Here is a 25,789-nt window from a genome sequence, read left to right as displayed (position 1 = left end):
CAATCTTACATCTTATTATATTTTCTTAGAACACTCTGTACCAGACCTGTGGGCTTCTCTGGTGCAACATGATTCGGGTGCAAACATTAATGGCAATACCTTCAAAACCAAGCAGGATAGGGTTCAAGCTAGCTCCATCACCAGACCTGCCAAATCACACATACAAGGAATGAGACTTGAGCAGCTGATTTGCCCTCATGCTCGCTTCCAGGCCTGAACCTTGCTGCCAGGAGGTCTGGCTCCTGCTCTGTACGTCTGTCTGACAGGTGGAGGTGGTTACCCCTGCCCCATCAGCCACTTGCCCCAGGGCAGGGGTGACAGAGGGTTGGCAAGCTGCAGCCATGCTGAGCTTCCCCGTAAAGGAGAGGAGGTCCTTTTCCTGCTGGATTTTGGCACCAAGTCCCTCACTGAGGAGGACTGGCCAGGTGATTTTTGCATCCTGTGCCAGTCAGGGTTAGTGTCCTGTTTGCCTCACTCGGGGCACCGTGGGACGCTTTGGGCTGTGGCTGGATGGCCACAACTGAGTAAGTTGCTCCAGGACAGCTGGGCCTCACTAGTGGAGTGTGAACTTATTCTTAGCCCACCAAGATGAAGTGAAGCACAGTCACAATAATTTATTTTATTAAGGATTTAAGATAACATTCTGTACCTTAGGCTGTGGGCAAAAAGCACACACAGGGACAGTCAAGGTACTCGGTAGGTATTAGGTAATTAGTTACGTAACTTGTCTTTGGGGAGAGAAGGGAATGGAGAGGGGAGGCTTTCTCCAGAACTGCTCTGTGAAAAGAGATGGATGTTTTGCCTCTTCAAAAACACCTCACTTTTTTTCTGGATTCCCTCCACCAATCTTGATCTTTTTTTCATTGCATTATCAAACTCTTCCCCTCTCACTTCTCCACCAAGTATATGAGATTTTGACTTGCACCTTGCATACCACTTCTCTAGAGAATCTTTTTTTACCTCCTACTCTCACCTATCTGATCCTTTTTTCTTCTTTCACACGTATTATCTTGTGTGTTTTCTGCCTCCTTTGCATTGCTGCTGCCACAGAAAGCAGAGGCTGGTGAAGAGACAACAAAACTTTTCTCAACAGCTCTGTGATCTGCTAGAAGTTCTACTGAGTTACAGACACCAAACTGGAGAGCAGTCTCACTCTAGGACCTGCAAAACTCTGAAAGCTAAGCCTGTTAGTTCACAGCAAGTAATTTCTTTTAATATATGTACAAACTGGTGAAGATAAATGTTAATAGTATGCTCCTCTACTTTTGGAGGTGAAAATTCACAAAACTCTTTGAAACATCTTTGGGTTCAAACACCCCTATAAACCTAAATAATAATGCCTAAACCCCTAAAAATTAGCACCCTTACTTACTATACACACACAAACTCATTAGATTATGAAAACAAAATTTTAAAGCCACGAGAAAGCAGAATTAATGCTATCTGTGATACCTGATTATCACACCTACACATGTATGTTTTATGACGTAATTTTAGTGATGCAGCTTTAATATTTACCACATTTTCTCTGCTGAATTTCTGTCTCATTTAGTGCAAAGGATTAATCTGAATAGAGGTGTCAGACCCTGCAAATAAACTGTTTGAACTCCTACCCTTCTAGTGCACCAGTTGATATGTGTATTCTTGCTTGTGCAATAACCATGTGATGTGTAAAATAACATACTACCCCCATTTTGCAAATGAAGCCTGAGGCAGACAAGTTAAGTGATTTGTCTCACATCACACAAGAGGTCTGCAGAAGTGCAGGGAACTGAATCTGCATTAACTACATCCTTAATCACTGGATCATGATTCACAGAGTTAAGGAAGCTATGCTGCTATGAAGAACTGGAATAAGGATTTATTTTGTCATTATAGTTCAGTGAAATGCTAAGAAATTGTGTTAAAACTTATTTACTTTGCACTTGATCATTTACTGCATGTAATCCTCAGTTTTTGACTCTGGTTAGATGTGCATAAAATCTGAGCAAATATAGCTCCAAGCAAAGTTTTGGGAATTTGACTTCAAGGCTTTCAGACTAAACAATCTGAATAATATCCTGCCTATCTTAAAATGGCCACCAGAATTAACTGATTTTGCCCTTTTCTACCTGTATACGTCTTGCTGTAGGATGTGAGCTGTCATCTGTATTTATCTGGGAACAAGAACTGTCTTGTGAACTAGCTTGGCAGCTAACACACTAGTCCCCTGTTGTAACTGAGGCCACACATACTGCTGTATTGCCATGCTGATTAAGATTTAGAGGAGTTATGTGGAAGCAAGGATGATCTGTGAGGAAGGAAATCTAGGTATTAAAACACCTACACAATCCAGAACTAAACATAGAAAACCTCAAAATATCTGCAAAAGTTTCTGTCTCATGATCTTAAACTATCTGAACTCTTGATTTTCCCACTTCCTACGCACTCTTTGTTGTCGTTTCTTCTGTCATGTCGTCAGCCTAAGTTGTAAGTAGAAGAGAATGAGAAGTTTCATGTAATTTAACCTAAATAATTTGGTCCTTTCATGAAAAATATTTAGCCAGATTTCTTCAAATGGATTGGAGTGTAGGCACTTACAACACAAATTATGTTGTGTTCAAGTTTCCAATTTGCTTTGCTTATGTATTACGGAATGAGAACTTCTTCAATCAATTAAATGTCTACAGAAAGCCAGTCCGGAAATTTCACTGCCATTATTTTGAATTCCTTTCAAAATAAGAGAATACTCAGATACAAATAATTGTCCAGTTCTTTCTGAAAAGCCCTGGTCTTTGTCTTCTAATGATCTGTTAATATACCTGAAAGTATTTAAATAGCAAAATCAGAGGTGTGTCCACTGTGTGTCCACTGTTTCACTTTCAGTCTTAATCTTCAGGTCCTATTCTTGTTCATTTTACCCACAATTATTTTTTCAAAGCTAGATGAAAACCCAGTATTCAAATTAAATTTTCAGTTTCTAAAACCAAGTTTTAAATTACACAAGACATACCCTGCTTTTGGAGAATGTCACAACAGAAATACTTCTTTTACTGGACTTTGAAATACATTCATTATAATAAAGCTGCAGTCCTAGAAACCTTAATGCCTTTCTGGCACTGAAAATTCTCATTCTTCCATTTATGCTGTTGCTGAGCACTGATACCATGTGACTTTTCCTACATTTCTACGTGAGGGAGATGAAAACAGAACTAATTTTTTTCTGATTTATGAAGAGCTTATTTCACAAATAGGTTTTACAGGAACACTTTAAAACATACAAAAATGACTTACCAAAGAGAATAACTAGCTCAATCTACACTCACAAAACAAGCAAGAAAACAATCAGCTCCTGAGCCAGCTCAGAACTTCCAGAAAACTAATGTTTTCTAAAATAAAAGTAATTTAAATTAGCTAGGGAAGAAGACAAGGAATATCAGGCATTGTTGTATGCACTGCTACCTATCGCCTACATATTCTTGTAACTTAAGGTTGGCAAGGATCCTTGAGGCATCTTAGGCTGTGACTTCCTTACTGAAGTCTTTTAGCCTCAAAATCCTTACTGAATTAGTCATGTGGGTAGCACTTTAATTTCTACTTCACCAGGGACCCTGAAGAAATCTGAAGCTAAGCTTTCTTGTTCTCTTGAATAAAGATGAACACACATAAAAGGTATAGTGAGATAATGCAAACACAGTGAAGATTAAACATTTTGACTACAAACAGGAAGCTTGTCACCAACTCGCCATGCACAAGATCAGGCTAAAGTTTAGGTTTCAGAAGTGAATCTATGCAGAAGTAAAACTGCATTACTTTGTGTAAGGAGATAAATGCACTTAAAAATTTGCAGTCTTGGATAGGCAGATCACAAGGCACTTGATGGCTTCATTGGTCAAAATGTTTCTGCCAGCATCAGGAGCGAATGCATTAGAACAACACAGGATGAAAACACATGTTGTATTAACTGATTCATTTGGCAGGAGCATTGCTCAAGCAGAGTAACGTTGTTGGGTTTTTTTGCTTTGTATAGTGAATGGGAAGAAATGACAGCATTTTTCTTTTAATATTAAAAAAAAAACAAGAGGAAAAATGTCAATTATAAACTACTGGACTGACAGCAGATCCACAGAAGGATAATATTATCACAGCGTAGGTATGTAAAGCAGCAGGCAGACAATACAATCGACTTCTTTCAGTATGCAAAGTGTATAATTTTGACAATTCTAAAGGATGCTAACAGGAAGTCATGTTTTCATCAGACAGTTTGCTATCAACAACTGCATTTAGTTTAATTATATTTTGACTCTTAATCATGTTTCCTGAAGCAGGTAGCATTCCTTTTTTCTATTAAGAATTCATATGCCATTTACAAAGAATAAGTATATGAAATGCACAATTTTCTGTGCACTTTCAACAATTATATTCCCCTTCATACTACATTCATGACAGTAATCCAAAATAACCTTTCATTTCTCTCTCTAGCTGTAGCACTGCAGTACCTAACAGCTATGTCAGAAGCAAACCCATGAGATCTGCTGAATTGAATTGAAATGTATTAAAAATGTTGTGGTATTTTAAAATACCTTTTACTGTAAATAAATTCACTTAATTATTATTCTGCCTTATATACACTAGCGAGTACTATCAATCCAACTTTACAGAACAGTCCAGCAATGTTTGGAGGGAAAAGTTTGGAAGTGTAGAGCTTTTTAGTAGAGTTGTGTATACATACCTCTAAGATTAACGGAAAATGTGTCATAATCCCTATGTAACTATGAAAATTCTAGTAAGGTATTACAAATATAAAATAGACAAGTGTTACAACAGTGAAGAGCAGTGGCATCAGGTTTTTAATATTTTTTAAAACCTGCTTTGAGATTGCATAGTCAAAGTCACCACCCATGAAGACACTAAATTGCTAAATTTTTCACATTACTATGTAGGAAGGAGCAAAAATCACTGTAGGATGCAGAATGGCAGTGACAGATATTTACTATCAGCACAGTGCAAGAGTGCAGCTACAGCAAGGCTGGACACCCTCCCAGGCTCCTCTTTTCCAAGCACAAAGCTTGAGAGATGAAGCCTTGCACTTTAAGAGGTGATTTTCTCTCACTTTTTGTATTTAACTGAAGCAAGCCATAGAATGTTTACCAACTTCCTGATGTAATAGTTTAAATAAAACTCCCTGTGACAGGAGACAAAGTAAGATTCTACAGACACTGACGCATCAGGAAAATGGGTGCTCTTAAATTCACTAGCATTTGTATCTTTTCAGCTGAGTCCATATTTTGCTTGGTATTTCCTGGAAAATTAAACACTGAAATTCAGTCATGGATCTTGACTTTTCTCTAATTTTAAAATCAAAACAATTCATACTTCACCAGCATTGGACTACAACAGACATATATAAAAATATCACAATCCCTACCCCCACACAAGGCTTAAAGTTCAAAATGAGCTTTCACAAGGTTCTGGGACAGGATTTCAGCTGGGAAATACAGTGCCTTTGAATTTAACCATGTGCAGGATTTAGCTGTAGCAGTGTTCCTTTTTGTCTATTAGTTCATGTATCTTTGAAGACTCTGCAGTCTGGGAAGCACAGGGATGTATCTAGATATCTCTTTACCCTGCAAGAGAGGTGCTGAGTACACAGGGTGAAGGGCCGAGATAGTGGACTGACAGGGAGAGCAGTGTAACAGGTGAAATTATTTAGAATGTTATAAAAAGCAACAGGAAACCTGTTGGGGGGCTTTTAAATAAAGATATGATAAGACAAAAGAGAAGCAGCTGGGGACAGTTTCTTATCTTAGAAAACAAATCCTGTTTTCATGTCTCAGCCACAGCTTATTATCTCGACCAACTTGTGTACTGCCACCCTTTCAGCTGCTCTTCATCTCTTCCCTGGGCAGGCTTTGGGCCACATCTTGGGTACAGCTTAGCAGGACTTCCTAACACCATTAGAAAATAGATTTATACTTGGTGAGGATCTGGCTTCCTGCCTTGTCACTGAAATAGGAACAAATGAGAGCTACACTTTTAAAAGGACCACTTATTACTGACACTGAAGCAGCTAGAATGACTGGAGCAGTTGAAAATTGGTGTCTCAGAAAAGCAATTTTGGGATTTCCAAGCATTCTTTTTAGTGCTGTTATTTGTGCCAAATGAGGATTCAAAATGTAATTGAGAAAGCTCTTCTAAGGCACGTTCAGGTGTCTCTCAACAGAAAGACATTAGCTGAAGAAAGAAAAAATGCAGACAACAGTCAAATTGCTTTATAAAACTGAGCAGCCAGAAAGTCCATTAAAGTTCACAGCATTCTAGTGTGCAGAAGAAGCTGCTGGATGAAATGAAGTAGAAAATTTCCCACAGCCATTCTCCAGGCTGTGCAAATGGTCAAATGCAGCTTTCAGCTTTGAAATGCATTTTGCTAGAGATGAGCACTCTCTGTCCTGTTTGTTTGTTATCGTCTGTCCATACTCTTCCTCCCTACTCCACTAACCTAGAACACAATGATCAGTCACTGGTATCACAGGAGATCCAATAACTTGCATAAACCTCAAGGCAATATGCAGCATCTCTTTGAGAACCAAGATGATCAGGAGCAGCAGAGGCAGCACAGAGTGCAGGGTAAGAGCAATCATAACAAGCTAACAAGTCTGTTATGGGGCAACCAGGAACCAGAAACTATTAAGCAGAATATGTCAGGAAAAGTTAGGGCAAGAAAATGTCCAAAAATAGAGCTGAGAAGTGTTTCTTCAACAAATAAATGTGTGTCAAAACTAGACATGTCTACTATGAGTCAAAATGGAGATTCTAAAAGATGGCTTTTCTGGCAAGAAAGCAAGCCAGACCAGGAGGAAAGCAAAAAGCCACAAGGTGGATGAAATGGCAAAGAACCATGGCCATAATAGTAGGGATAATGTGACCATGATAAGACCATAGCACATTCCTGAGAAGTATATGGAGAGAATGAACACTGGTGTTGGCATAAAGTCACTTGCAGTTTTCCCAAACTTATTTTTCATTCCACCACAATGTAATGCATTCATATAGGATAGAAACCAATCTTTTGAAGCTTTCTCCTCTCCTCTTAACCTGAAAATGGGAGAGAAAAGATATTTTGCCCTGCAGCACCCTTAGATTTTTTCTTTCTCCTCACCAAAATCCTAGGTCTTCGCTAGTCTTGGGAAATGTCCCTTGTCTTTTCATTCTCAATGAATACCAAACACAGCTTGCAGCAAATAAATGTTCTTAAGGTATCAATGACTAAATCCTTCTTCTGTTAAACCTAACCATGCTTCTGAAATACTGCAAGAAGAGAAACCCACTTCCAGTAGCTATCTGCTGATTTTTCTCCAACAGGAGATGTTGTCTTCTCTCCCTTTCCTGTAATGGATGCTTGTGTCATCCTACAAACAGAGCTTCTATATTGCAGTTATTGGGAGAGTGGATGGTTCAGCCAGTGAAGTTAAACTATTGGGGAGAGGAAAAAGGGACTCATCAGCTTTTCTCTCTCTGTCTCAGGCTGTCCAAGACAGTCTGGAAACCCTTTTGTGAAGACTATCCCTCAGTTGTCACCCCACTATGTGCTTCACTCTGTGCCTGTTTAAGGGCCAGTCAAGCCCATCAAACTGTTGTATTTTTCAAGCTTCTGACTCTAGATTCTCCATGCCTTACATGAGGTTGCAAAAGTCTTATGTAGTTGCACAGATTGAGAAAAAATAAAAGAAGGCTGAAATGGCTTGTATAAAAGTCGTATGGACATGGCACTTCTACATATACTACTTTGTTAGCATACGAATAGCAGGAGAGCTTCTAGTAACCACAATTAAAAAAAGGAGGTAAAAAAGCCTGAGACAGACAGTTGATCTGTTTTCTGCAGGGCTAACCTTGAGGAATAAAAAGAAGCATAAAGACCAATAACCTTTCACATTAAGGCCAAGTGGCTTTAAAGTGGTGCCTGGATAATCTTTTCTTACATCCCCTGCCTGATTTTCAGCTGATTCATAACATTACAAACACGAGTCTGAATCACTCATTTGTCTCCCCAACATACATAGTGGTAATATGAAAAAATGCAGTGTAGTAGTTTCTTTATCCAGGCATAATTTTTCTTTTTTGCTGAAGTATTCAGTATTTTCTTAAATATATTCTTCCACTTTCTAAAGAAGAACTATTTACAAATTACATCTCCTTAGGTAGAATATCAGTAACAATAATTCCACATGGCAATCCTGACACATCAAAAAAAGCAGTGCTCTGTGTTGCCCCTGGCAGAATTTTGACCATCCACTAATTGTATTGTAAACAGCTGAACAATGCAGAAAAAAATGACTTATGTCTAAGTTAACTTTGCACAAAGTTGCTAACGGTGGCACCGTGACTGTAAAATGGTAACACAGCACACACAGCTCTGTATTTAATTAAAGGACAGAAATATCTACTTCTAAAATGTTTTCATAATACATGAAGGCAGGCAGGATAGGTGAGATCTGAGTTGTCTCCTATGTCCCTGTGCCAGAGGCAGTGAGCTAACACAACTGTTTATTGTGCGCTTAACTGGGGGAGGCTGAAGGAAGGGTAGCTGGAGGAGTTTGGTGAACCTGCTGTAGCTGAAGATGGATGTTACTTTTGCAGTCTATTCTCACACTTCTTGTTTAGGTGACCAGCTTGGATGGTCTCTGTCAGCATTTTTACTGGTTTACATGAAATAAATAACGTCAATATGAAATACCATAAAGGAGGCTGCGTAAAGTGCTGAGGAGGAAGAAAGGAAGAGGAAGAAAAGAGTCAAGGGGAAAAACTGGAGAAAGGGAGTTAGGATCACTCATATTCTGTCTCTCTAAACAGCAGTCTATCATGAAGAGATACAGGTCTTTTTGCTTGTGATTATGGGAGAACACTAGTTAATTTACTATTTACAAGTCAAGCTTTAATTAAGGCTAGGATCAATTGGCTTTGTGTATGTTGCTGAGATGAGTCTGGATAATGTGCGTCCAACCTAGATATTTGTCTGTCTCCCAAGCAAGATCAGCCACAGTTTTATGATAAAATAGTAGAGTCTTGGATCTTAGTCTTGCATCTACCAGTTTTGCCATTTGCCTCAATTCAGGACATACCAACTAGCATTCCAGTAGTACAACTCAGGCTATCTCCTCCACATCATGCTGCAGCAAAGACAATAGAGTAGTAGCCAAGATGAGATCAGCCAAGAAAATGAAATTGTGCTTTACTCGTAGAATCAGAAAGATTATTATGGAATATATTGGTTTTACTCTAAGTAAGTCAACACTAGAAGGAACATCTGCATCATCCCCAACGCCTGATCCCCTCATAGCAAAACCACCAGTGTTGGCTTGTTTGATTCTTAAAAAAGCAAAACTGAAAAGACCATCTTTGTAATCATCAATTGAGCCAGTTGGTAGAATAAAAATGCAAAGAATGAGATGTCTTACCATTGCCTGTAATCTAAACCTAAAGACACTAAGCCCACAGAGATACATTAAACTCAAAGAGCCCATCAGGAAAGCAGATGGTAAAATAAACAATAATGCAGAAAAAAAAGCACTAAGATTCTTGCTGGCACTTAATAGTAACATGGGTAGGACAAATCTCACCAGGGTAGGGAACGTTAACAGCCTGTTTGTGACAAAATGAAATAAAATTATTTGAATTGACGCTTATGCTCTCATAAATCTGACCGACACATCTATTGCTGTTTTGCCTTGGGACTTCAGCCTTAGCCTGGGATCCTGAAAGTTGCTTTCATGAGGAGCAGGCATATGATGGAGCCCAGCATCCCTGACACAATTCAGTTTTCTATAGAGAGTCCTATTTACTGGCAGACAGGAGGAGTCACCCAACAGCACAGTCTTTGTTCATAGCTCCCAGTCTATTTCTGCCAACGCTCTGCCCCAAAGGTCTGTCTCCAGGGGCTCTCGCTGGGAGTTTGCAGTGCTGAGGCTGTCCAGGATTTCACTGCTGCACCTTTCTTAGCTTTTTTAAGGGCTAGTTTTCTTTCTTTCTCTTCTAATTACAGTTCCATGAATCAAAGCTTTAGCCTTTCTGCTTTCTATGTCAAATCCTAGGAAAATCTTCTGGGTTACATTCAGCTAGATAAATCCCATGTTTCAAGTACTGTCTGTTGTTATGTCAGCTACTGTGTCTTTGAAAAGTAACTGAATAACTATTTCCATGTATTCAGAAATATGGTTGCTATATTGACCCATACATCTATGCACGTGTACCTTTTCTAATGAAATATGAGTGCATGTTAGAGAAAATGCTGTTTTCAGCAGGAGACTCTCCGATTTAAGGTTATGGTTGCTCAGGTCTCCATTTGAACACTCAGCTGGCAGTTTTCAGCAGGTATCTTGCCTCCTGTGGTTTAGATGCACTTTCCTGGGAGTTGGCTATATTGCAGAGTGAGAACCAGCTCTGTCCCTGGAGTACTGTAAAAGTAACAGGCATAAAGGGAAAAGAGGCTACTCTTTACTTCTTCCCTGATATATTTCAGTGAAGCAGTGCTTACTCCATGTGCTTACCACTACGTGGAGTGCCAGAAGACTTGCTGTGGCTGGTGAGGAGAGGGAGAAAAGCCTAATTGCAGTGTCTGTATTTTGTATATCTCACCAACTAAAGAATTTATTGGTTTTTGTTTTGTTTTGTTTTGTTTTGTTTTTTTCTAGTTTTACATAGCCCTTTAGAAAAATCCATCAATTACAATAGAAAATCCTGCTCCAGACAGCTATCCAGAAAGGTGATATCAGACCAAAATTAAACTCTGCTCCTTTGTATCTTGCCCTAAAAACTTCTTGCTGCCACAAAGGTAATTTCAAAAATAGGGTCCACCAGCTGAGCTGATCCAAGGTGGCAGAAACACCAATACCTCTTCAACCTCTGACATTTGTCTAAATAACTCTAGTGTCCTTTACTAGTTTTGCAGTGACCTCTAGGGGCCTGATCCAAGACCACTGGCTTCATTATCCCTTAGTGACTTACCCCAGACTTTCAGAAAGTTTTCTAAGCCTGGAAGAATGAGTATTTAATGTACAGATGAAAAAATAGTGTGTCCGATGAAAAACAGAATAGCCTAAAGACTTCCATCTCAATGCTGCTGATGTCTGCATGGTTAAAAATTAACTACCTGGGGCTATATGAACCCCTGGTGTTAGCCTGAACAATGCATTGACATCCATTTACCTGAAATCTAAATTTGGTTTATTGCATTTCATAACCACATGGAAGATGACAACATCTCTTTAATGCTGAATCAGAGCAAAAAGTTTCCACTTTTTATGCATATCAGCACAACAGAAACCACTTCCACTTACCCAGGAGTACTGTAGATCCATATCAGTTAGGGAATATGTAAGATGTGGCTGATGAGAAGAGCAAGTACAGTTTTCCCATTCTTCTATTTTTGAAATCAAGAAGTCACAAGGACAGAGGTGGTTATCAGGAAATGGCTTCCAGTCACTCCACAAGTGAAATTCGGTTTCCGAATGGATTGAAATAGTTCCTAAGTTATTAAGTTTGGAAGTGTATGAGCGGCCCAGAGATGCAGAAATAAAATCTGCCCTAGTCTCAGTCTCTTTTCTTCTCACACTGTCTTTCCAGGTCTTCTTTTCCTGAGGTTTTGTCAGTTTCATGCAAGAAGTTATTGCTTCTTCATCCTCTTCAGAGACATAAGCATCTTCTAATGTATCTTTAAAAATGCAAATACTTCTGTTATACCGTGTTGCAATTCATAGAGAAAATAGCACACTTTTTTTCTTATATGCTGTCTGTTGCATTCTATATAACGGAAAAAACAAGGACTCCATAAAAACAAACAAACAAACAAAAAAAAACAAACCCAAAACAAATAATAATAATTAGGGAGATGGAAAGGATTTTATACTGGGCCAGACATCTGAGCCAAAAGCAAGATTTATTCTCAATTTCATAAATTTGTCTTGTTTCCTCAAAAGCCTGGAAAATTGTACTGGTTCTGCACTGAACATGAAAATTTGCTAAGTGAATGTCGTATTGCTGCATAGTTGCAGAGAGCATGAATTTAGCTTAAATATTGGAAAAGTTCAGAAAGTTTTTCTGGATAATTGCTCTCCCACCCCTTCCCAGTATGTATGTTGTAGTTACATAGTGCTGAAATCTAAATTTACTCATGTGTCTCAGCCCAAGCAAAGATTTGGCTGGAGCAGTAGTTCATCAGATAGTTTAAACACATTTTGCTAGTATTGGTTTAAAAATAATCATACACACAAACATATTGTACAACAAATGCATACACTGTTAAATTAATGTTGGCAAAACAAGTTCAGATGAACTGCTGCACAGTCAAATCAGTGATCTATAGGAGACTCCAGAAAGTAACCTGTGTTCAGCATCAATTTAGAATTCCTGTGTCTTATGTCTCTAGGCAACCAGGTATGATGAGAGGCCGACTTATTTATCATACCACAGACCTTCTTGCGCTCCCAGCTGCTACCAACTCATGGATTAACACTGAAAGTTATTTTAGCATTTGTGAGTTTTGCCTTTCTGACCTGAAACGTGATACAAAACTAGGAACTACTCTAAAAACAAATTTTCTCCAGCACAGAGGCCACACTGTTATACAATTCTATTTAGCTAAAATCCCCACTTGCAAGATATACTGTTACAAAACTCAAGCTAGTGTGACAGGAAACAGGTTTTCACACTATGAGGAAGTCAGCACTAAAGTGGTATCACAGTAACATCTCAGTTGGGGTTTGAAGATTGTGGGTGGTGAATGACAGACCAGGACAGGATTGTTTACAGTTATGTTCAATACAGTGTCATTTGCCAAATGTTGGAAAGAATGCTGATATAATGCTTTACTTACTGAGGGGGAGCAAAACATGTTTGACATCCTCCAAGCTTTGTGTACTTGTTTTTTTGGTTCGGACCAATTTCTGTAATCGTTTTAGTGTTCCCATGGACTCTACTTTATCATCTGGTTCTGTACCCTGGCAAAAAATCAAAGATGTTGAAAGTGTCCAAACTCTACAAATAAAACCTAAGACTAACATGGTACTTATTTTGAGAATGACAGTCTCAGATTCTAAGAATTAATCATCCACACAATACTTTAAAAGTTAGGTACGACCAATAGACATGAAAAAGGAAAAAAGCAAGTCACAAGAGGCATTAAACTTAGATCAGTGTTCATATTCCTGCTTACATATTACTCTTCCTTAATACCCCAGTATTACTTAATACTTAATTACAGATTAGTTCTAGAAAACATTTTAATATATCATCCACTACATTATCCAGAAGCATTTTGGGTATACCCAGAAATCCCAGATGTGGCAAGCTACTGCATTTAAATGTGTTTGGGAATGTGTTCTGAAATACTGATGTCTTCCTTTATTCGAGGCCTTATTTCCTTTCCTAGATTAAATGTCAATAACATAATGACAATTCAAATACATTAACGTACATTCCAACAATGTCCTACTGGAGGAACTCAAGGTTTGGTTATTACAGGCTCCTAGAGCAGGAACTTTGTGAATGTGCAGCCATCTCACACACCTTCACTTATGTTAAACCAGCTGCTATCTTTCAAATCAGTCTAGAAAAACTTGAGTTCTCTTCCAATCTGACTCTGAACTTTGTCTCTTTCAGAGAGAAATTTCATACTCAGACAACAAATAATCTCTCTTCCATAGTCATATGCTGTGTTTCACATAGGCTATCTGCTGTTCACTAGAAACCAAAAAAAAAAAGTAAATATATTAGAAATGGGTAAAACCATAATTCTCTGATGGCTACATTTTGGGAGAGTACTGTCTGGATTCTATAGATGTTCATCTACTTACACTGATAATGAATTTGGCCTTTTGTGGCAATGCATCTTTGGCAATATTGCAAGTGATTGAGTGCTAGTGTTGATATTATCAGAAGGTAGAAATGCAAAGAACTTTATTGCACTCTCCCCAGAAATTAGGTCACACATCATAGACCCTTTCTGCCTCCTTCTATTCAAAATCCTTTGAGACAAAGTCATCACAGAGTTTGCCAGCAGTCTAATGTGTAGTGAGCAGGCTGCTTAGGGATGGGTCTCAAGAGATTCTGAGCTCCTCCTTTCATTTGGGTTAAAGACTTTTTTCAAAGTCTTAGCATGAAGCAATCTGAAGCCCCAGCATTCACATATTACAAGTTACATCCATTCCCTGTAGCAATAGTAAGGCAGAGGGTGTATGTTAATTTCAGATTTAAAACAGGACCACTGTTCACTTAACAGAAACTGCTTATAAAGATGGCTGTGATTCAAGTGCCAAAGTTTCAGATAATTTCCTATGAAGACATGAGGTTCTGTAAGCAGAAATAGAAGTCCAAGACTTCTATGCCCAGCAAAGGACATTTTATGTGTATTTAGTTAGTTTTGTGTCACTAGACAATTTGTTGAAATTTTAACAGTCATCTATCTGGGCACGTGCAAAGCCTTTGACACTGTCCCACATGACACCTCTAAATTGGAGAGACATGGATTTGAGGGATGAACCACTCAATGGGTAAGGAATTGGCTGGACGGTCGCACTCAAAGAGTTATGGCCAACAGCTCAATATCCAAGTGGAGAGCAGTGACAAGTGGCGTTCCTCAGGGGTCAATGTTGGGACTGCAGTGTTCAACATCTTGTTGGTGACATGGACAGTGAGATTGAGCGCACCCTCAGCAAGTTTGCCAATGACACAAAGCTGTGTGGTGCAGTCGACACAGTGGAGGGAAGGGTTTAAAATTATAATATTGCTCTAATGTAAGATCTCTTGTAGTAATAATCATTTGTTCACTTATAAGTAATGATACAAAAGCAACATGATGATTCTGAATTATGATTTGGAATTTCCATCATGGAGACATCAAGATAAATGAAAGACAATCTATTCAGATAATTTTATTAATGGCAAACTCTAATCCTCTTTAGTTTAAAAGTACTCATTTGGTAGAGTCTACTGTTAGTGAAATGTCATAAGTGATTAAATAATAAATACAGTAACCCCCTTTTATGGAGAAAAAATCTCATGCAGTATCAGTTAGTGATGGGACAGGTTTTAAATTTACAGTGTATTATTTTGGTTTACCTAAGCATTCAAATCCAGAAGTTTAGCTGCTTATCAAAACAGAAGTAAAACATTCTTTGATGTAGAAACCAGACAGACTGTCAGGTGAACTGACCATCCCGGTCTCACAGTTTTGATATATTGTCCTAGCAACCCTCAACCACAGCTTAGTGAAAGCATACATAAAAGTGAGAAAAACCCATTACATGTTATGCTTTGGTTTCAGGCAATTTTCCTCTTGCTGTTTGTGTTATCTGGAATCTGGTATCTCTAGTTGCCTCTGTCCAGGATATGAGAGAAGAAAGTGCAGCGACAGAATGTGCAGTGCTACTGGTCAGACCAGTAACATACACTAATTTGGAATATGACACTTTCCAGTACCTTCCTTGTCTGTGGAAGGGAAAGGATGTTCCTAAAAGGAACTATGGAGGAGTATTGAAGACCAGTGCACAGAGCAGTAAGTGTCCACTCATAAAAAACTGTTCATTTAAAACACATTTAAAGACTTTTAAATTCCCCCCCGCTTCTATGTTCTAGGGTCATTTGCTCACTTGAACATTATAGCTGTGTTTGTGTTTTGCCCAATCTACAAGCAAAGATATTTGTAAGGAAAAATTTCCCTCATGAACAAGAATATTCTTTATTTTCCTGATTAACAGGTTTTAGTCATGAAAAATCATCTCATACCACAAACAAAAATGAGTTGTGTAAAAAATAAATTGCAGCCTGCCCTTTAGCTGCAAGTAATTTGCATGAAACGTGCATGACTACTTATGAGCAAAAGTATACATTTTAAAAATGCACTTATAAAAATGTGTTAAAGAAAAAAAGACCTAAATTGTGTCTGATAAACTGTTTCCAGTTTATCCTAAGATATTCTAAATACCTTAGAAATCTTTAATCACTAAGATGTTATGAGGATTAACCTGGTGACAGAAATATAGCAATTTGGAAGCTAAGTGTAAAACACTGTTGGTCAGATTCCAGCAATCTCACTCCTGTTGAGCACTCTCTTTCCTGTGTGTAACTGCATTAATTTCAATAAAAGCACTTGCACAGCATGTCACTTCTCAGCATAAAGAATTTAGTCCTCACAGAGGATAATCTCTGTGATTTTTCCTCAACTGGTTTGCCTTTCCCAAAGAACTGCAATGATTTAATCAAGATTACCTATGGATTTATATTTAGAGTACAATGTAATAGTGAGAAGACAAAAATTATGGTATGTTTACTTTGTCAATGGTGCTATCATCATTGTATCATAGAAGTTTTTTTGAAAGTTTCAGTAATACCCTCACTGCACATAGTAAATATTAAAATAGTACCTGATGACAGAGAACTTTCTGCTCTACTTATACAGAGTTAGCTCTGTAAAATGCACTGAATTTGGATATATTTTATTTTTAAAAATGTCAGTAAAGCCACAGTCAATCAATATATAGACAAGCACTGTATAAACTTCTTTCATGTGCTCCTGCCCATACATATCTGACTTTTAAATACTCCCATTAATATAGTCTGATACTCCAGCTACTCAAAAATGACTGCAGAGTCAAACTAAGCAGGCTAGGATTATAGGCAGATTTTCTCCTGGAAATCACAGAGCAATACTAAGATATTCTATAAAAGATAAAAAAATATCATGATTGATAGTGGAGAAATAATAAGGTATTTTATAAACTATAAATAGATATCATGGTTAATAGCATGAATACGGATTAAGATCTTTCAACTTTTGGGGAAGCAACACACAGTAAAAGAAATCCTACTAAAACAGAATGTTCTTCCAGGCTGCTAGCTGCTGATGAAAAAAAAATAACAATTTTCATGGCAACTCACCATTTCGCTGTTACCAGCCACATTTGGATTGTGAACTCGTGGTGGAATCCACTGCTCATAGTCTGTCACCTAGATGGTAAGAAAAATAAAATAAAAAAATAATCCAAATAAATAAGATGTATAAACATAATTACTATCATGTCACTGAATACAGATTGAGAGCTCAGCAGTCTTCCAAGAGAGTACTATGTGCATATAAAATTAATGGTCAACATACACCAGCTGACACCCATTGAAATCAGTTTGATTTTGATCTGTCTTAATTTCCATAGTTATCTGGGACTCAGTAACGTCTTGGAGATATCACAGGGTATGTGATACAGTCACAGAGCCATGCATTATATCATGAGATGCTTGGGTCTCATCCTATATCTTGGCTCTCTTTTCTCAATGAACAGGAAAGCCACAGAATACCCCTCAGCAGCAACCCCTCAGCTGAGGAGCAAGTGTCACTGATGCATTTCTAAAGAGGTCCTTGTTCAGTTCGCCTCATTTTGCTGGGGATATTGAGCCCCAAGAGTGTGAGTTTGAATTGGATTAACAAAGCAAAGACAAGACTTTCATCATCTGCTCGTAATCCATTTCTTGGTCACAATGTCCTCGTGATAGGAACACCATGAGAATACACTTTCCCTGGGGCACTGATGCAGTCCCCAGTGGGCAAGTCTGACAGTGCTTATAGCTTATAATGAACACTAGTCTTCTTTGTTCATGAATATGAATGACATTTTGAAGGCTGAATGCAACCTAAGAATTTACGTGAGAAATGAGGCATGAAACATTTTGGAAAATGTATTAGCCCAAAGACTGTATTACTTCATATTTTATGTCCTTCCCAATATGCTACAAAGGGTTTGAGCCATCAAGGGAGCCCTGTTAGACATGAACAAACAAGAACAAAGATATGAAAAATAAATGCAGAAAGTAAAGCTATTTTTCATGGTAAGGTACAATTATTACAGCGTTGCTCATGCTGTTCCTCTCAACCTGTACTTCTGCTCCAAGCCCCTGTTTTCCAGCATTTACAGAATGAATAGAATTAAATGAGCATCTATTTAGGAAATGGAGAGGGACTGAAGTTTTTATGAAGCACTCAGGGAAGCTTATTTGCTTTCTTTTTTTTTTTTTCTTTTTTTTTCTTTTTCTTATTTCTTTTTCTTTTTTTTTTTTTTTTTTTTAATTTTTTAGAGCGAGAGGGAAAAAAAAGCTAAAATGTTCATCTATTCTATTTAATATTGCTTGTAAATTTGTTTCTTCCTTGTCTCACAGAATCACAGGCTCACATAGACCAGCTGAGGCAAGAATGCATATCTGGGGATTGTGCCTGCTCAGAGCAGGTCACTGGAGCAAGTTGCCTAGGTCCATGTCCTGACAGATTTTGAGTATCTCCAAAGATGGACTTTATACAGCCTCTCTTGGAAGCCTTTTCCAGTGTTTGACCCCCCCTCACAGTAGAAAAGTTCTTTCTTTATGCTAAATAAATTTCCTGTATTTCAGTTTGTGCCTGTTGCCTCTCATTGTCCTGTCACTGGACACCCCTGAGAAGAGCCTGGCTCCCTCTTCTTTAGTCCCCCATCTGTACACATGGATCAGATCCCCTGACCCCTCTCTGCTTCAGGCTGGACAGTCCCAGCTCTCTCAGCCTCTCCTCATATGACACATGCTCCAATCCCTTAATCATCTTCATGGCCTTACATTGGATTTATTCCAGTATTTTCCCTGTTTGTCTTGTACTGGAGACACAATAACTGGGCCCAGCACCCATATCTAGCGGGTCAGCTCACCACTGCTGAGCAGAGGGGAAGGATCACCTCCCTCGATCTGCTGGTAGCGCCCTGCCTAATGCAGCCTAAGAGGCTGTTGGCCGCCTTTGTTCCAAGGGCACATCGCTGGCTAATGGTCAACTTGGTGTTCACCACGACCCCCAGGACCTTTTCTGCAAAGCTGCTTTCCAGCAAATTTGTCCCTAGCCTGTATTGGCAGAGGGGGTTATTCCTCCCCAGGTTCAGGACTTTGCACTTCTCTTTATTGAGTTTCATGAGGTTCCTGTTTGCCCATTTCTCCAGTCTGTTGAAGGCCTTCTGATGGGCAAGCACAACTTTCTGGTACATCAGGCACTTGTTCCAGTTTTGCACTGACTGCAAATTTGCTGAAGGGGCACTCTGTCCCATTGTTCGGGTGATTAGTGAAGATCATAAACAGTAATGGACCCAGGATCGACCCCTGGGGTAGATCACTAGGGGCTGGTTTCCAGTGGGACTTTGAGCCATTAATCATATTACTTTGAGCCAGTGGTTCAACCTGTTTTCAATCCATCTCACTGTCTGCTTTTCTAGTCCCTATTTCATTAGTTTGCCCATGAAGATGTAATGGGGGACAGTGTGGAAAGCCTCAGTAAAGTCAAGATAAACAACATTCACTGCTCTCCTCTCTTCCACCAAACTAGTCATTTCATTGCAGAAGGCCCTCGGGCTGGTAACGCATGAATTCCATTTCATAAATTCATGCTGACTATCCCCTGTCACCTTCTTGTCTTTCATATGTTTGGGAACAGTTTCCAGGAGGATTTGCTCCATCACATTCCTCGGGACTGAGGTAAGACTGACTGGTTTATAGTTCCCCGTATCTTTTTTCTGGCCGTCTTGAAGATAAGAGTTACATCCGTGGCAGCTTACACTCCAGTTGTGTGAGCTATCCCATCACATTTCTGTGGTCTTAATGAGACTGCAGCATTGCAACTGCATGCAGACCTCTAATTCCTCCTCTTCGTTCCCCATGCTGTGTGTATCAGCATACAGGCACTTCATAAGAACACTAATTTGCAATGATTTTGCAGAAAAACTGTGAGAGCTTTTCCCATAATGCTGTTCTCCCAACACGTCCTTATTTGTGTGCATAATGCAGTACAGTAAATGAAAACAGACATAATCAGACATATGCAACATATACTAACTGGCTCCTTAAGTAATATATTATCAGGGCAAACACTGGACTGGAGGTGAAATAAAAAGCAAATGTTAGTCATTCTAATTCCAAAGCCACAAGTCTTTCTCCTCACCTCTTTCTGCTCACCAGCTGTTGGGTTGTTTCCTACTTTTACGTTATTATTAGTATGCAAACCCAAGGATCAGAATTCTTTAACTGCTCATGTTAGTGGGATAACTAATGTAGTATTATGAAAAGCAGATATGGTACAGGTTTATAGAAATTCAGAAAGTGTTAGGATATATATGTCACTATGGAGCATGCAAGACTGAGAGAAACACTTAGTAGAGATCTTGCCAGGTACAATTCCAGTGTATCAACTTAATAGAAATGTATTCACTTAGGGAAAGAAAAAGTTTTCTAAGTATTAAAACCCACACGGTTTTCATAATGAAATTGGTACATAACTTAGGTAGTCACCAGAGTCTTCTTTTAAAGTCAGCTTCTAAATTACACAAGCATATGGAGTATGAAGTTTAGGCTAGGCCAATATGGAAGTTTAGGCTAGGCCAATAGGAGTGGAAGCAAGAAATATGCCTTTTATTTGAATGAAATTTTAGATTCTGAAAAAAAGAGTATTTCTTTCACCTGGCATGTTGTTTCTTCTATCTTCTTTCCTTGGAGAAAATGTATCCCACCACCAATATTATCTTCTGTGAATTATGACCAAAAAAGAGAGAAAACATTATTTAAAATGTCCTGGTTTTTTTTTAAGGAGTATAATTTCAATTGCACTTGATGTTTTGAGCTGACATTTTGACTCTCTGAAGTTAACCTTACATCATTTAAGCATGCATTTTATCTCAAACTGCTTTGACGTAAAACTACAAAACAAACTGGCAAACTGACTCACAGAAAGAAAACTCATTCATGCTTACTTCTTCATCTGTATTTAGTCCTGTTTACTAACCCACAACCCCACAAAGAAATTCCTCTTGCCCTGCTAATTTACAGCAGAAAAGTGTAGAATCTTAATATATAAAATGAAGGACAAAAATGATCTTTGCAATTGAGATCTGTTTAACATAGCTTAGATTAGAATTTGCTTTCAAAAAATGAGCGCACTCCTATTTCTTCCAAGAAATTAATGCTTTGCATGGGAAGAGTATTTACCTTCATTACAACAATGACCAATAATAGGTCAAACAACTCTTTGAAAAGTTTATTTTTAGTAAGCCTACTTTGAGAGATATACTCTTACTCCCACTTAAGACAAAGCATCCACCATTATACTACTGTAGAAAGGCCCTAGCAGTTAGATTCCATCGACACAGATATCAGAGGCACTCAGTTATTTTGAAGGAAAAAACAGGAAAAATTAGCTGCTAATCACAGCACAAAGTGCTATCCTATTTTCCCAAAGTTACTTGAAACCAGCAGGAATGTGTCGTTTTTTTTTTTTTTTTTTTCTCATGAATCCTAACTTGGCATCCTTGTTGCTGCTGAGGAATATCTTACAACATGAGTAATTCTGCTGTTTGCAGGAGGACAGCTAACTTAATACACATATTCACAAAGGCTAATTGTAGGCAGGTGAGACTGATTGCATTGGTTTTTCTACAATCAACAGAAAGATTAATTCAATGAATAATTCCAAGTGACTGAGATTCTTTAGTTATCACATGAAAAAAAGTGTTTGAATATGATCATGAAAATTTATATTCAAAGAGGTAAGTAAGATCCTAGTCCTCAAAATGCCTATGCTGGAATTCAATGAGACTAAAATGTGTATAAAGCTAGACAAAAAAAAGCCCTTAAACTTATACAAGTGAAACAATAAAAAGGCCATTGTACAGATAACTTAGCAGATATATCTTCACATGTTAGTATTAAAGCAAATTCTGAATCAAGAGACATTATTAGCATTGTAACACTATAGCAAATAATATCCTCATGGTTTTGCAACTTGGATGTTGTAAAACTGGATAAAAACTCACAAATTACAATCTGGACATAGGACAAAAAAAAGCAACAGTCTTTTCACATCCTAGTTCCACCTCAAAACCATAAGTCAGTTGTATAGAAAACCCCATCAAACAATTTCCTTCATTTGCGATGTGCATCAACAGGAAGACGAAAAATGAGTCACAGAAAATGTTATTGCACAAGTTTGCCTCTAGAGGCTTCTGTAAGAGCTTCTGTCATAGTAGGACAGTGTCTTTCTCCTACAGACCTTATGGTTACAATGAAACTAAAAGCTTTTCCAAAAAACATGTTATATTCCAAAATGTAATGTGACTGAACAGATTTTAAGTTGTCTCAAGAGCCTATAAATCTCCTCGAAGTCACTGAGGGCCAAGTGTCTGACAATATAGTTTATTTAAATACAGAGATAGCTGTGCTTCTAGAATCAACATAACTCATGTCAAGCAGTGCTTATGCAACACCAGATTAACATAACTGGGTTGTTTCTGGTCCTCAGGCTATTTTGTTTTCATCTCCTGCAGGCATCTCTGCACACTGTAGCCCTGTGCTCTGTAAGATTACTCTAAAAGTTAAGTCTTGCAGTGTTCATTCCTGTGCCCGCAAGTCATCTTAAAGGCTAGTCCAAAATAGTATTATTTGGTAGCTGTTTGCGGTTGAATCACAAACAACCGTGGGGCAACATACAATGACATTAGCCTGAAAGACTGCATGCAGTGACACCACTCTTAACATAATTTTGTTTGAAACCAAATGAAAAACAGGAAGTTATTAAAGCCCCCCAACCATCATGTCTTTTGCCAGCCATAATAACATGCATCTGCAGCACTCCTAAATCTTGTTTAAATCAACTCTTCAATCCACTGAAATTTATTTGGGGAAAAAAAAAAAAAAAAAAAAAAAGCCACACAGCATGCAAAAGATGTATGTAAACTATAATGTTCTTGTCTTCCTAATCTGGCAATGGGTATAGTGTGGAGTGAATTGGGAGCAGTGGAGAATTATGTCTGCTGACTCTGAGAGGTGTCAGCTCTTTTCTGTTTGTCTCTGTAATAGTCTTTCATGAAAGCCCAATGATTGTGACTTGCATAGCCAACTTTTTCAACAACAATATTTTTGGGCTGGCAAATCTGATACTGATCATTCGGGTTTGGGTTTGTGAGACAGGCATTCTCACTATTGTGTCTGTGAGATATATATGCTTTTACCACCTTATCAGTCTGGAAAACTGATTTTTGTAGAGCTAATACACACAGCAGCATTAAGGACCTAATCTAAAGGCTACCAGCATCAGTGGATGTCTTTTCACAGATTTCTGTGAGATTTGGGTCAGACCTGTAGATACAGCTCTGAAGTAAGCAAAGAAGTCTATGCTGGTCACCACATATGGCTTATTACATCTAACCAGAATTTATATTATGCAATAGATTTGCAGACCTTGAAGGATTATGTCTGTAAGGAGAAAGGTTTGATCAATAGTGACAAATTATTTTGATCAATAGTGATACACTGTAAATCTCTTTGTAATGGTTTTCACCACTGTGTGAAGGGGACTTCCCTCAAAATAATTTTACTGCATAGGGGAAAGGAAGATTTTTAGTTAGCTGCCAGCTTTGCTTCCTGTTCCCTCTGGGCCCCTGCCCTTCAGTTACATTTGTCAATTTTTAGAATGTGTGCTGCTCCTTCTGCATGCTTTAGATATTTAAAAGGGTAAAAAAAGTCTTGAGTAGAAAAGACTCTGGAGGAAGGTCAAAAAGTTCTGACTTCTCATTCAGCCTTTTTCCACCTCCAGACTGACAACCTCTGGAGTAGTTTGAGGAAATAATTCCAAAATGTGTTTGGTTAAAAGTAGGACCTGTCTGGAGAAAAATGCCTAGTATTTCTTTCATCTGCCATTACAACCTTTTCTCCTGCAAGCCAATGAGACTCACTGGAGCTCCCTTTTCCCCTCATCAGTTCATCACAAGAGCAGAGTTCCTCTAAATTTTCCTGTCATATTTTCTTTCTCGTTCTGTTTCCAAGAAACCAAATTTGCCCATACATAGGCAAATACATTAGGTATTGCAATTTCAGATCTATTTTCCAAGCATTTAAGAGTTTATCTTCAAGTGGTGAAGTGAATGAAATCCACAGGGAAAGCTGGTACCCTGTCCACTGTTTTCTTTTGCATATCCAGTTAACAGTGGAATCTCCTAACAGTGGGTGATATGTAAACCATTTGTACAGGAGACATTAAAAGTTAAGGCAATGGCCATCTTCCCACTTTGTTGGCTTAAGTAGAGGACAAAACAAGCATCCACTTTATCCACATATCTTGGTTTCTGTTTCTGCTGAACTTTGTCTGGTTTGGTCTGTTTAGGCAACTATAATGGATCTACCTTGACTTTAAAAAGTAGAAATACAAATTCCATTCTGGGAAGAAACATTAAGCAGATTATCAAAGCAATTCAATTTTTAAAAGTCGGGTTTGTGTTTAAATAGATAAGATGACTGCTCACTTGTTATTTCTCACAGTTATTTTAATGAGTTTGTTCTGGTTAACTCTTAAACAGTGTCACTAGCAACTTCCCCTGTATTAGCTGTAAGGTTGTTTCAACAAAGTTGGTCAAAAGAGGTTTAGAAAGAATTAGACAAAACAGTTGCTTACAAAATTTTGCCAACACTTTTGCACCTGTCACAAGAGGTTTTTTTCTGGGAAAAGTTACACAGTTTTACTGTTGGATACCTGTAGCAGTGTAAAGTATACAAGGAACATGGGTTCCTACTATAGGCTTATATTACAGTTGGCAAGCCCTATACAACATGACTATAGCAATTTACTGTAGTGGAAGTCTTCTTTGGCCTGTGGAGTACAAAGTAAATTAGTCACAGAGTATGTTCTTAGCTTCCCAGTTTTAAGGTAAGCTTTATTTTAACTATTGTTTTTTCCCCTTGAACAAGACAAATCTCAAAAGGACTTGACAAATTATTTAGCTAGATTATCAGTGAAAAATTAGAAATTTTCCTAGGTGCCCTTTTAAATACTCTGTGGAAAATGCAAAATCAGCTGAAATATGTTTAGCAATTACCTTCAAGCTGACAGTGCCTTCTGATGTACGAATCATTCTCCAGCTTCCTGGAACCCTGCCAAAGTGTGCCATTCACATTTTTCCTGTCTAAAATAAAAGTACAGAGAGCAGTCACCTGAATTCATAGCAAACCTGTGAAATAACAGGAAAGTCTATAAAAATAGCATCAGAATACAAATCAAACAAGCTTGTGGAACACTGTATCATCTGCTCAAACACAGAAATTAACTGATGATTTCACAATATAAGAAATTTGATGAATGGATGGTATTTATTGTGGTCAGACTTCAAGTTTTATCATCTTTTGCTGCTGTCTAATACCTCATTTAATACTGTTAAAACATGGTCAGAATGATTATTATCTTAACCCTGGCTTTAAGACCTAGGAGCCCACAGAACATCTGTGCCTTTATTTTGCTTCCAGGAATTGTATAAATATTACTTAGTTTTACAGTTAGCAATTTAGTGTTATCAAGAAATAGCAGCAAAGGTGCCCACATCTATGTCATACACACTCCAAGGACAGTCCTGTCTCAGCTTGAATGGGAGAAACTAGGCTGGGTTTGAGAACAAGATGGCCATTCTCCTGTTCCCTGGGTGAACTCCAGAGTGGTCATGCTTCACAGCATATTTATAACTATTAAGTTTTTGTGCTTTCTGGTTTTGTTTTTTGTTTTGTTTTTAGGGTTATTTTCAATGTTGGGTTTCACTCTGACTGTGTCAGAAAATTTTCTTTATGAAAGCACTTGTCAATTCTGTTAAGTGCTGGGAATTCATTACAGCCTGGATGCTGTAGACCAAATGATACTGTTCTGCATGAAAGTCTTCCCAGTACAGGGCTACAGAATGAAGTCTCAACATAAGGGAACTTTCATCTATTATTTGAGACATATTGCTATGAAATA

At 38.2% G+C, this 25,789-nt stretch overlaps 1 protein-coding gene across 1 annotated transcript in view; it reads right to left on the bottom strand.

Moving 5' to 3' along the window:
• Window positions 1–25,789, bottom strand: part of LOC104365485 (SAM domain-containing protein SAMSN-1) — a 94,425-nt gene that overhangs the window by 41,223 nt on the left and 27,413 nt on the right. The window contains exons 6-10 of the mRNA XM_009972287.3: window positions 24,885–24,971; window positions 20,482–20,546; window positions 16,909–16,977; window positions 12,848–12,971; window positions 11,313–11,686 (exon numbers count right to left, since the gene is read on the bottom strand). Of these exons, the coding sequence (XP_009970589.3) occupies window positions 11,313–11,686; window positions 12,848–12,971; window positions 16,909–16,977; window positions 20,482–20,546; window positions 24,885–24,971 (719 nt within the window). The remainder of the gene's footprint in view (window positions 1–11,312; window positions 11,687–12,847; window positions 12,972–16,908; window positions 16,978–20,481; window positions 20,547–24,884; window positions 24,972–25,789) is intronic.

The sequence above is a fragment of the Tyto alba genome, unplaced genomic scaffold (genome assembly GCF_018691265.1).
Source record: "Tyto alba isolate M040663 unplaced genomic scaffold, T.alba_DEE_v4.0 Super-Scaffold_14, whole genome shotgun sequence".
In the NCBI taxonomy this organism is placed as follows: domain Eukaryota; kingdom Metazoa; phylum Chordata; class Aves; order Strigiformes; family Tytonidae; genus Tyto; species Tyto alba.
The sequence above is the reverse complement of the archived record's forward strand: the minus strand, read 5'-3'. Positions and strand labels throughout refer to the sequence as shown.